Source organism: Phycodurus eques, chromosome 11 (assembly GCF_024500275.1).
Source record: "Phycodurus eques isolate BA_2022a chromosome 11, UOR_Pequ_1.1, whole genome shotgun sequence".
Taxonomy (NCBI): Eukaryota; Metazoa; Chordata; class Actinopteri; order Syngnathiformes; family Syngnathidae; genus Phycodurus; species Phycodurus eques.
Window position 1 is genome coordinate 25,778,250 of NC_084535.1, and position 13,924 is coordinate 25,792,173.

Below are 13,924 nucleotides of genomic sequence, written 5' to 3' on the forward strand. Positions count from 1 at the left end.
AAAAAAACCCCATATTAAAAATAACAAATACTAAAACTAAACACTAATACAAAGCATTTTGATAAAATAAACACTAATAAAAACTAACAAACGTCCTCTGAAAAATAATTAAAGCTAACTGAATTCGAAAAAAACAAAACTAATAAAAACTAACAAACTTGCTCTGAAAACTAACTGAATTTAGGGAGAAAAAAAAAAAAAAAAAGTAAAACCGAAATAACCAAGATTATTGTAACCCTGATTGGAATAAACACCACATGCCAGAAGGAAAAAGTGCGAAATACGCTGTGTCCTCTATGTTGTCTTTTTTAAAAAAATTTTTTACTATGTCAGATTCAGGTTGTATTGTATTACACACTGCTAAGATGTCAAGTCTATTAATGTAGCTAACGCAGTGTTTGCCAAACAGCAAGGACTAAAAGATTCACAATACAGTGGTATCTTGACTTATGTCCCATTTTACAATTTTATTTGAGTTACGAACGGTCACTTGGTCGTTTAAAAAAATAAATTCAAAACATTGTGCCAAAATTTGAAGTCCAAGCTTCAGATACGCCACTGCTTGAGTGAAGTGTAAAATAATAGTTTGTAGTAAAGTTGAGTTCTAGCTTTTGAGACTGCAGTGTGTCTTACTCCAGTGCTTGTACTTTTGTACAGGGGCTGCTCCTCAAAGCCTGCAGTGTTGGATGTGTCAAATCGTTGAACAGATGTTTAGTGAGGGCCTGGAAAGTACTGTGTTTGACCGCTGTGGTTGCACTGCATAGTATCTTGTTTGTTGAAAGGTCCATACTTGCCTCTCCTAGCCGCATACACCCTTAGAGACTGATGAGTGGTTTTGGCCAGTCTCATACATTTGCCTTACTGAACATGTGAATCTTCCTTTAGTTGTGGTGGATAGAGAACAGAATTATCTGATCATATTTTAATAAGTAATGTTCTGTCCATTACAATCCATGTGCCTTGCCCTTTGACGTCACTGACCTATGTCTGTATGCAAAAGATCGGCATAATTCTAGCCTGGTTGAAATTGAAATTCAAAATTACATCATGTGAAATGTCCTCAACTGACGGGAGACGAGGAGTTGCAGGTATTTTTTAACTGCGCTTTGGGTAGTGGTTAGTACATCTGCCTCACAGTTCAGAGGTATGGGGTTCCAATCTCATCTCTGGAATTCTCTGAGTGAAGTTTCAGCATGTGTTCTCCCTGTGCTCTTGTCGCTTTTCTCTGGCTTCCTCCCACATTCCAAAAAGGCAGGTTAGGTTAATTGAATACTGTTAATTTTGCCATGTGAATGTGATTGTGCCCTGTGATCGGCTGGCCAAAAGTCCAGCGTGCACACTGAATCTTGCTCACGTCCCTAATGAGGAAAATGGTTGGATTGATGAAAGCGTTGTTTTAAATTGTTGAACTTGTGAACGTGACACTAGCTTTCTGTGAACAGATACAGATCCAATTACACTGCTGAGACAAAAGAAAATAAACTATTTTAATGTGCTGTAAATGTCCAGCAAACAGAATCAGTTTCATCATCATTGTTGATGATGAAAACTAGCCTTCTGGCTAATTCTGGCTTTTTTAACCATGTGTATTTCATGTGTTTTATGAAATTGCATTGTCCCCTTTCAAATAAACTGATTAATAGTAATAATACAAAATACAGATTTGAAAGCTCAGTGAAGTGGGTCATACATGCCATTGTCAGAAGCTTTTGTGTTGACCTTCTTAGCCCAAAAGGGGGCAGCAGTTACCTAAAAATATGGTGTTGTGGAGACTATTCTCTCCAGAGCATTCCTTGCAATCCTAATACTCACTTCAGTCACCATTTGATCAGTCTTGTATAAAGTACCTGAAAGCGATTCTTGAGTAAAAAGTACAAGTACCGCAACAGAAAATAACTTGGGTAGGACTTAAAGTTGGCTTGTAAAATATCACAAGTAAAAGTTTAAAAGTATTTATTTTCTGTCCTGAAGTATCAAAACTAAGTTTCAGATGTTAAATGTACTTCAGTATTGGAAGTAAAAGTATTCAAAAAAAGAAGTAGTCAGAAGTTTAATCTTTCAAGGTTTATTGAAATTGTAGACATAAATATATTTTCGATTTAGTCTACTCCAGTGGTGTACAGTTGTTGATGATCTGCGTTTTGGATTTTGGCTAATGCTTAAAGTAACGTAGACGCTGGTTTCTGATGGCCTCAGAGACAGATCATTGGCAACTGTGGACCTGTGAAGCCCTTTGAAAAATTCTCCTTTGAGAAATTCTCCTGCATCCTCCTCTTGAACACCAACTGCCCTCATGTCTTCTCTCAGTACATCTGTCAACTTTCTCTTTGGCCTTCTGCTAGCTCTCTTGCCTGGCAGCTCCATCCTTATCACCCTTCTACCAATATACACACGATCTCTCCTCTGAAAGTGTGCTCTTTAACTTTGTCTCCATAATAGCTAACTTTGGTTGTCCCTCCAATGAGCTCATTTCTAATCCTATCCAACCTGGTCACTCCTAGAGAGAACCTCAACATCTTAATTTCTGCCACCTCCAGCTCTGCTTCCCGTTGTCTCTTTTATGCCACTGTCTCTAATCCGTGAATATCATGGCTGGCCTTACTACTGTTTTGTAAACTTTGCCCTTTAGCATAGCGAAGACTGTCACACAACATACCTGACACCTTCCTCTACCTGTTCTAACCTGCTCGGACCAGTTTCTTCACTCCCTTGCCACACTTAGCATTGCTCTGGACTGTTGACCCCAAGTATTTCAAGTCCTCCACCCTCACTATCTATTCTCCCTCTTGCCTCAGTCTTCCCCCTCCACCTCTATCACTCATCCACATATCTTCTCTTTCTTCGACTAATCTTCATTCCTTTCCTTTCCAGTGCATGCCTCCACCTTTCTAACTGTTCCTCCACATGCTCCCTGCTCTCACTGTAAATCACAATGTCATCTGCGAACATCATGGTCCACGGGGATTCCAGTCTAACCTAATCTGTCAGCCTATCCATCACCACTGCAAACAGGAAGGGGCTCACGGCTGATCCCAGATTCAGTCCCACCTCCACCTTAAATTCCTCTGTCACACCTACAGCACACCTCACCACTGTTCTGCTGCCCTCATACATGTCCTGTATTATTCTAACATACTTCTCTGCCACTCCAGACTTCCGCATGCAGTACCACAGTTCCTCTCTGGGTACTCTGTCATATGCTTTCTCTAGATCTACAAAGACACAATGTAGCTCCTTCTGACCTTCTCTGTACTTTTCCAACAACAGCCTCAAGGCAAATAATGCATCTGTGTTACACTTTCTGTGCTATAATATACAATACATTTTGTGTGGATCAGTATCTGTTACGTGATTTGCCTGTGAGAATATGAGTAATATTTTGATGAAAACAATTGCCAATAAGGCATTTTGTATTAAATACAAAAAAATAGCTAACACCGATCTCTACTCATACAAAGGCGCTGCCCAGTGACGTTGCTTCTTGGCGAGACACAGAGAACTACATTACCCAAATGACTGTTACGACAGGACTATTCTTCTGCTATATGCCCACCACATTTCAGTTATTGTGTCAACTAACAATTTCTTTGGATTTAATTTTTGTAGCAATGAGTAACAAAGATTGTTAGGGCAAATGTATCGGAGTAAACATATACATTTTATTTATGTAATGTAGTAGAGTAAAAGTACCTAGAAACATAAACAAGTACAGATAGGTGAAATTTCTACCCAAGTACAGGAATGGAGACAGTGATTCTTCAACCTAATTATTGCCCTCATCTGTCAGCAGCATTACTAAAAAGGCTAATGGGTGTAAAGAAAAAATCTTATGAGAACTGGAAAGACGCTGGCAAACACTCAACAACATAGTGAGTAGGAGGTGTGTGCTTTGCAAGTCCAAAAACTGTGTAGACTACTGAAGAGGATGAGTAAGGTGCAGCTAAATGCGCCTCCCGAAGGCGTTTACATATAAAATGCTGGTCTGCTGTTACACGAAGAGATAAAAAGATAAAATAAAATATTACAAAATTTTGATAGGGTACATGGTCTATGTTATACAAAGTAGGAGGATCACAGTGGGAATAATAGTACTGTACAATTATGAGGGACCGAGTTGTAAAGTTAATAGTCTAAAGTGTTAAATTTACTAGAAAAAAAAAATCTTACAAAAAAAAATGCATGAACTTGGAAATAAGTGTTCTTGAGAGTGCTGTTACTGGAGTGAACAGCCATCACAATAGCATATTTTTAGGACACTGCTGCCCCCTGTTGTGTTCAGGAGGTCAATGCAAAAACCACTGACAGTGATATGAAATACAGCAAAAAGGTTGACGATGTTGTGAACCCCTCACTGATCTTGAAATGTTTTATTTTGCATGCACAGCGGTGTGAAAAAGTGTTTGCCCCTTCCCGATTTCTTTTTTTTATTTTTTGCATGTTTGTCACGCTTAAATGTTTCCCATCAACAAACAAATTTAAGTATGAATCAAAGACAACACAAGTGAACACAAAATGCATTTAAAGAAGGTTTTTACTATTAAGGGAGAAAAATAATCCAAACCTCCATGGCCCTCCGTGTAAAAGTGATTGCCCCATAAATCTAATAACTGGTTGGGCCACCCTTAGCAGCAACAACAGCAATCAAGCCTTTGCGATAACTTGCAATGAGTCTCTTACAGCACTCTGAAGGAATTTTGGCCTGCTCATTTTGGCAGCATTGTTGTAATTCAGCCACACTGGAGGGGGTTTGAGCATTGACAAAGCTTTAGAAATGGCTTTATAACCTTTTCCAAACTGCTAACTGCGTGATTTGCCTGTGAGAATATGAGTAATATTTTGATGAAAACAATTGCCAATAAGGCATTTTGTATTAAATGCAAAAAAATAGCTAACACCGATCTCTACTCATACAAAGGCGCTGCCCAGTGACGTTGCTTCTTGGCGAGACACAGAGAACTACATTACCCAAATGACTGTTACGACAGGACTATTCTTCTGCTATATGCCCACCACATTTCAGTTATTGTTATTGTGTCAACTAACAAAGCTTTAGAAATGGCTTTATAACCTTTTCCAAACTGCTAGATCTCAATTACAGGTATGTTCCAAAAAATTAGAATATCAAGGGAAAGTCCATTTATTTCAATAATTTGTTCCAAAAAGTGGAACTTGTACGTTGTATTAGTTCACCACACACAAAGTGAAATATTTCAAGCCTTTTTGTTTAAATTTTGATAATTATGGCAGAAAGACTGTATTTCACAAAATTAGTATATCATGACTACATTCAACATTATAGGCTCTCTGTGTCCCAATCTTGTCAGCTACCTAATGCAAAACACACCTGCAGAGGTTTTCCTCAGCCTTTAAATGGTCTCAGTCTAGCTTAGTAGGCTTCAGAATCATGGGGAAGACTGCTGAGTTAACGGTTGTGCAGAAAACCATCACCCTCCATAAGGAGAAAAGGTCTAAAAAATAAGTTGCAAAAAGAAGCTGGACGCTCACAGAGCGCTCTCTCAAAGTACATTAACAGTGTTAAGAGGAAGGGGAAAATGTGGCCGGAAAAGGTGCACAAGTGACAAGGATTTTCGCCTTGAGGGGATTGTCAAGCAACGGGGATTCAGAAATTTGGGGGAGCTTCATAAGGAGTGGACTGAGGCTGGTGTCAGTGCATCAAGAATCACCACATACAGACGTCTGCACGACATGGGCTCCAGCTGTAGAATTCCATGTGTTGAGCCACTTCTGAACCAAAAACGTCGTCTGTGCTGGGCTAAGAAGAAAAAGTACCGGTCTGTTGCCCAGTGATCCCAGGTTCTCTTTTCAGATTAAACTAAATGTTGCATTTCATTTGGAAATCAAGGTCCCAGACTCTGGAGGAAAACTGGAGGAGCACAAAAGTCAAGCTGCTTAAAGTCCAGTGTGAAGTTTCCACAGTCAGTAATGCTTATGTCATTTAATGGTATTGGTCCATTGTGTTTTATCAAGACTACAGTCTGTCTAACAGGAAATTTTAGAACACTTCATGGTTCTCTTTGCCAACGAGCTTTTTCGAGACAGTGATTTTATTTTCCAGCAGGATTTGGCACCTTCCCACAAAGACAAAACTACCAATACCTGGTTTAATAGCCATGGATTAACAGTACTTGATTTTCGCCTGATTTGAACCCTATTAAAAATTCATGGGGTATTATCAAGAGGAAAATGAGGGAACAGGGATTATTTAAATTTATTTGATGTGAAACATTTAAGTGTAACAAACGCAAAACAAAACAAAAAAACAGGAAGGGGGCAAGAACTTTTTCACACAACTGTAAGTGGAACATCCACAATGATGATGAGAGTCCATTTGCTGGACATTAACAGCACATTCAAATTATGTTTGGCTTGTAAAACCACACACAGCCTTTTGCAAAGAGAAGATGATATATATGTAAAAGAGAAGGCCTGGAGCCGAGATTTGAACCTTCAACCTCAGAACTGTGAGGCAGATGTGCTAACCACTAGGCTTACCGTACTCCACTGAATCTGGCCAATTCCCCTACCTTGTTAAAGCATGAGCATGAATGTGATTGACCAGGTTTGGAAAGCTAAGTTCAAGTTTACTGGGCACACACAGTTCTGATTACCATTTTGTTGAATCAAGAAATCACTTCAACAGTACCTATCAAGCAAAGCGAAGTAGGCTACAAGATGTCAAAACGAAATACCTCATGCCACGATTAAATAAATTCAAGTACAAGGAAGCAAAGTGATTGAAATCTATCAGTCTCGAAAAGGTTACAAAGGTGTATCCAAGCCTTGGGACCCCAGTTAAGCATGGTCAGAACCATTATCCAGAAATGGAGAAAACTGGGAACAGTGGTGGACCTTCCCGGGACGTCACAAAAAAACCCAAAATGAAATCCAAGTGTTTTTGAATCAACAATAGGAGAGATTCTCTGCAAAAATGGCATTCATGGGAAAGTTCCGGGGCAAAAACCACAAAACCACAAAACCACCACAAAAGAAGAACACAGGCTTGTCTCATATTTGCCAAGTATATATTGATGATCCCCAAGACTTTTGGAGAAATATTCTGTTGACTGTCGCAACTAAAGTTGAACTTCTTGGAAACTGCAGCCTGTAACATCTGCTGTAAAAATATCATCATCAGGGCTCAAAGTTAACTTTTCAGGTCACTTGCCTGCTTGCCCGTGGCAAAGTTGAGCTTGCCCTATTCGTTCAATTGCTCTCAATTGTTTGCTATATCTCATGGTTCAGGTATGTCCTTTGTATTAATCTCACGGTATGATAATGATTGCGGTATTGTGGGAAACCTCACTGTATTGCAGGAAGGGTGACTGTACAGGTGGGGCGAAGAGGTGAAAGCAGGAATACCGAAAAACCTCTTTTTGTTCCTTGCCGAGTCCTCCTCAATAGGCTTTCGTAGTTTCTGTGCTTTCCCTACAGGTTTTTGTTAAAAAGACAGCTTCACATCATATATTGCCGTGCACTTCTATCTCCGTCCATCCAATATTTACATTCATATAAACTACCTGTGAATAATCTCATTCATCCAGGTAATTTCATTCTCAGGACATTGAATCGATCGCAACTGAACTGTTCTGTTTGTCTTAGAAGATGTTTCGTCTGTCATCCGAGCAGGCTCTATCAGTTCATGCAACAAAGTAGGACAAACTAGGCCAGTGTTTGTCTGGAAGACTCAACTATTTATGCTTAAATTAAGAGGCATACCCCACTCCACGTATGGAATCATTCTTTCGGAATGCAAAAAAGGGAAAGAGCTGTTAAGCCGCCAGGCTGGCGAAGCCATTGTCAGTCCACCAGAGTCATTGGGTGGAAACCCCCTCAACAATATTTCATTCAGTTTTAAGGTGGTTGTGGAGTTACCTAACGGTCAAGGAGGCCGTGCTATTTGTTGGAGGCAGAATTATTGAGTTTCTTTGGAATGGACGAAAGGACGTAAGTAGGAGATGGGTGGAAAAACCATCACTTAACAGAGGAGGGGGCTTACGACATCACCTATGTGTTTACGGCCTCTCTCACCCCTCTTTCAAACCATCTGTCTTCCCTGTCGAACATATACACATTTTTTCCTCAGAAGAGTTCTGTTTCTCTTAGAGGTGTAAGTAGACAGCTGAGTCTTAACCTGACAAGTTTGCCCATCAGTGTCGTGCCATGCGTCTGCTCAGTGGTGGCTTGGTTTCCCCAGTGTATGTATATTGGCATTCTTCATGCGCTTGTCCGCATATACCAGATTGTGTTTCTGCGTGTGCGGTGTCCGGTCTTTGGGGTGTAACAGCCTTTGTCTCAGGGTCTTACCAGGTTTGAAGTGTACCAGTATGTTGCGTTGGTTGAAAGAAGGATTTTCAAAAATCGGGGGCAAATACTTTTTCACAGCACTGAATATCTTGTCTGATGCAGCTTGTTTTTCCTGTGTCTGTAGACTGTTTATCCTGGGCTCATATGAAAGAGAAACCTATGTTCACTGCACTCTGGAGCTGAGCAGCCACCAGTGGAAGGAAAAGACCCGTAGCTCGATCAAACGAGTGAGTAACGTCTGACCTTTTTTTTTTTTCCATGTAGGATGAGGTATGTTTAGGCATTGAAATGAAATGAGAATTTTAAATATTAGTTGCAAAATCAACGCAGACAGATGAACAGTCATTGTGGTGTAACGCAATTACTTCCTTCTCAGATGCCATATATTGGCTGCACCTGGGGTTATTGACACATTAATACAAGCCTATTTTCATATTCCTTCCATTGATAAGATTATCCCATTGTTGACATTTTGAGTGACAAAAGACATTTTGTGGCCCGATGAAAACCTATCATAATTGCCGCAATTTAGAGATTATCGCTCCAGGCTTCACTAATGACCATTATACTGTGAAATGCCAGCTCTAACTACTGGCTGTGGCTCCAGCAAAGCTTCATGTTGCTTTACTTTCCTGACATATACAAATGACATTTCAAATAGTGTGTCTTAAAGATGATTCACGTTGCTCACGGGAAGCTGTCATGTATATGGTACAGTATAGGGCTGCACTATATTTTGTTTGATCATCCTCATGCGCGATAGTCTCATTGCAGAGGTCCTGACGATGTAGCGGGAAAAGAAATCTGGTACCCAAGATACACTGCGCGCATCAGTCTACCAATCACAATCATACTTTGAATAGTGCTCGCAAAACATTCTCCGAATAAGAGGCAAACCGTTCTTGCTTCAACTTATTTGTCACTCCCAGCTGTTGTTTACTGTAAAACTGTCATGTAAAACAACAACGAATGTGTGCTAACCGAAGTGCTAGCATACGGTGATAAGAAAAGCTAGCCATGCTAATAAGATTAGCACCAATGTTACATTTTAGAGTAAATTATAACACTTCAAACAACACACGACTATGTGGAGCTAGCTCCTAATAGCTACCTGTATGTCCCCATCTGGCATTATTTGTCGATTTATGGTCTAGCAGAGGTCATTAACCGACGCACCGCATTTCGGGTCCTGAAGTAGTCCCATATGGACCCACACCAAAACCCCCCAAAATAAAGTTGATGATTCAAGACATACGGGGGCGCTTTAATTTTAAGTGGCACAAGCATTACAATTTACAGTGTAGTGACGAACCGTATCGACCAGTCACATGCAAGGTCAGCCACCCTTCAGCCAATCAAATCTGCATCTCAGGCCATAATCACTGACTGTGCACAGACCACAGAGACGAGGCGAACCATCATAGCATGGGAGAGAGAGAGACTCCGTAACGGAGTTAAAAAAGACAGAAAGATCAGAAATCGACCGATAAAGGAAGAGAACATCTGGAACAAATGCCGCAGAAAATGGAATGGCCAGAGTCATTTTTGTTTGCACTTCTCTGAAGTTTCCATTGGGAGCACTTATTAAAAGTGCATATATCTGAAACACCATTATGAAGCAAAACAAACATTTTGAACAAACATAACCTCTAAAACGGTTCAGTTGTTAAGATTTGTTAAATTTGAGACTTAACTGTCGTGTCAAGATCCCAAAGAAAAAAGACTCAAAACTTTATTTTTCTGAAGTTAAGCACTTTATTTAGGGACGTTTAAGTTTCTCATTTAATTTTCTTGCACTTATTATGAAATGCAGCCTTACACTTTTTTAGTAAATGAGAGAACATTACACAGTTATGTTTGATTACCCACCCAGGCAGAATTTGTAAAATGTGTACTATTTTTTAAAGAAAACATCGATACATCCATCCATTTTCTGAGCCGCTTCTCCTTACTAGGGCCAATCGCAGGGCACATACAAACAAACAACCATTCACACTCACATTCACACCTATGGCAATTTAGAGTCTCCAATTCATGCATGTTTTTTGGGATGTGGGAGGAAACCGGAGTGCCCGGAGAAAACCCACGCAGGCACGGGAGAACATGCAAACTCCACACAGGCGGGGCCGGGGATTGAACCCCGCACCTCAGAACCGTGAGGCTGACGCTTTAACCAGTCGTCCACCGTGCCGCCTAAAGAAAACATGATCAGGCAAAATGAGTTTAATTTTATTTTTATTGGGATTCAAGTTCAATTAAAGCATTTCAGAAATGCACAATCATTAAACAAAACATAACCATAAATAAAATAATGAGATGGTCCTTGTTCAGTCATCAGTCATATTAAAAAAAAAAAAAAAAAACGACAACAAAAAAAAAACAGTCATATTTCACAAATTCTGCCATGGTATGTAATCTTATGAGCACAACTCTACACATATCTCAGTAGTCATACATATTTGTTTAGTTCTGTGTTACTTGACAATCATAAACACCAAAAGGTTTTTGAATTTGACTGATATATTGATTACAAGCACACAACAACTAGGCTAGCTACTTATTAGACACGAGATGATCTTGAGGACCTTTGCTTCAAAAAATGTTATCGATGTGGACCTTTGAAAATTTTAGTTACATACCCCAGTGGTAGACTTTTCATTTTGGTGTCGTAGGGCTAAATCGTGGGTTGGCCAGGAGTTTTGTCGTTGCTGATCTGGGAAATGAGCCACGTCATTAAATCGGGCCAATAAAGGGGTTACAATCTTGTAGTCTGATCCAGGTACATGCAGCAGTGTGTGTTGTTTACTTTAAACTAAGGCACTCAAATACAGATATGCTAATGCATATTATGAACATGGACACAAATATCTCAGTATAGTCCTGTGCGCTTTTGAGTGTAGTTTATTTCTACTAAAGCTATTATAAACTGTCAAAACAATACATAGAAGGAAAAAGACAAATATGTGCTGGATTTCAAATGGCACGAGTATGTTATCATGTGTTTTTTCACATTGCAATACAATTTGCAAGGTTACAAAAATCGCCATGTCATTTTTTTCCCCCAATATCGTGCAGCCCTAGTACAGTTCCATTTGCGGCGTTGAATCCTTGTCCAGCAGGTGGCAGTAAAATATAAGTTCTCTTTTTCCTCTCCTTGTCTTGTGTCACTTGGTCTGCTCCCATTTTTTTTAACAGTCTAGGAGGTTATGTATTTGGCTGTTTGTGTCTTTAATTTTCATCCTTTTAATCTTTCCTTTCATTATTTTCAATACTGCTTGTCCTTATTGTGAAAAGTCAGAGCTTCAAATTATTATTATTTTCTTCTGTAGCATTATAGGAGTTCAATGGGGCGTTCCTTTTCAAGTTGAAAAAACATAAAAATAAAACAAATCTAAAATTTTTTTTTTATAAACTATGTACATCAATCAATGTTCAAGCTCCTAGTCAGCGACGTTAAAAACGTCTCTATCATTTTATTTATGGTTTATTTATTTATTCATTAATTCAGTTCATTCATTCATTCATTCATTTATTAATTCATTCATTTATAGTGAGTCGGGTCCCCCTAAGACTTGGGCATTGCATTGACCATTGACTGATGGAGAAATGCTTGTCTGGGTTCCTCTTTCCAAAATCTCCCGTGAACATATTTTATCAATGTCATATAGTACATACTTACTATAGTGTATAGTGGCCTTGGGTAATAAGTATGTTACATTTTATTGCCATTTTATTAAAGTACATATCCAAACTGTCCACTCTGATTGATTAGTTGACTTCATCATCTGTTCCCACAGTCCAATTAGTTACTATGTGAACTTGCTCGTCCTGATACTTAGCCATATCCGCGCAGCACTCTTCAACTGTGTCCGGTCAAAGCACTTAAAGCACTGATTGATATCGTTTTTGTGGTAATGCATGTATAGAGAAGCCGATTCAGGGTGGCATTTGAGTCTGATTTATCAGCCGTCTGCAGTCTGTACCCCCCCAGCAGAACAACTTAGTCAGGATCAAAGCCTTTGCCATTTGTAAAAGGTCAAATCGAAATCTTATCTACCTTCTTTCTTTTTGCTCATGAATGCCATCTATAAGATTTCTAGCTCTAGCTCTGTGTGAATTCACTTGCATGTGTCCGCAGGCACACACCCCTGGGAATTTTTTGCTAGGTGTGGGCCCAGTCACTTATTGCGACAAATGACTTATGAATATGCAAATTGCTTGAGTATCCCCTCACTCACACTCTGGTCCTATAGACGTTTATAATTACATAGCCATTCCCAACACACTTCAGTTGTACAGCCGGGTTCACAACCCTTGTTCTTCATACTTCCTCTCCTGTTCTTGTCCTGTCCTTCCCTCACAGGGTGTAGCACTACTGCACCATACACCACTCATATTTAATGTCAATTTTCTAGATATATAAGGAGTTACTTTTCTCATCTTGTTTACAGTTAGTGCTTTGTCTTTTGTTGACTTTTCTCACTTCCCTCAAGAAACCTTGTTTGGCTGATCGACTATGATTCTCAATAAATAACCATTATCATACGAAGAAACCACAGTGGCAGCTTAAAAACTCCATTGTGACATAGTAAAACCGTTTCGGCATAAAAGGGATACAGATTCTCCATTCTGCTTGACCAAACAGGACAGGAAACAGGACCCCAAAGCTTTTCTAGCTCTTCCTTATGAAAGACACTCCTCTTGTTGGTGTCAATGGTTTTCTTCTTAGAAAACCTTTGGAGATTAATTCAGAGCACCATTATTTTGTCAACTTTTTATTGTTGAGTCGTTATTATTTGTACTAGAGTCCTTCACATAATATTTCAGTACTTATAGAAAATAAATGACATTCCCTGTATACCAGTTGATGCTCGTTTGCATCCAGCTAGTTTATGTAAAGCAGGGGTTGGCAACTGCGTTTGGTCCTGGAACATATTTTTTTGGGACAATTCAATTGCAGGCCAAATTAAATTTTCATCAGGCAAACCCTGCGTTTCCTACTAAGTTTTTTTTCTCTCCATTTTACTATTGTGTAAAAGCAATTTCATTTAATCAGCTTATTAATCAACAATTTTTTTTGCTACAGGTTGTTATTATTGTGATGCTACCGCGGTGTCGTGAAACAGATAGTAACCTTGCGATAATGAGGGGGCTGTCTTTAAATACCCCAAGACAGAGCAAAACAAATTTGACACATCACGGAAAAGACTCTTGATAAAGGCTTCTTTATACTCGCTCGGGCGGGGACCGCGCTGACGCCACAGCGGCTATCCCGCGCGGTTTGCCTTTATACTTGAGCGCAACCCACGCGCTCTGTTTTGAAAATGTGCTGCAGTTCTCCTCCAAGTCAGGGGCTGGTATTGGCTAGTACACCACAGGGTGGAGTTTCATCAGAATCAGAATCATCTTTATTTGCCAAGTATCTCCAAAAACACACAAGGAATTTGTCTCCGGGAGTTGGAGCCGCTCCAGTACGACAACAGACTTTGGAGACAGAAAGACATTGACAAAAAAACAGTCACTGAGCAATAAAGGGTTGCTAGTTATCTGGTAATCCCGGTACCTTTTTATTTTTAAAATTGTTTTTAATTTATTTATT

At 39.5% G+C, this 13,924-nt stretch overlaps 1 protein-coding gene across 1 annotated transcript in view; it reads left to right on the forward strand.

Annotated features, from left to right (window-relative positions):
* pdzd8 (PDZ domain containing 8) overlaps positions 1-13,924 on the forward strand; it is a 79,864-nt gene that overhangs the window by 25,275 nt on the left and 40,665 nt on the right. The window contains exon 3 of the mRNA XM_061690499.1: positions 8,450-8,552. Within this exon, the coding sequence (XP_061546483.1) occupies positions 8,450-8,552 (103 nt within the window). The remainder of the gene's footprint in view (positions 1-8,449; positions 8,553-13,924) is intronic.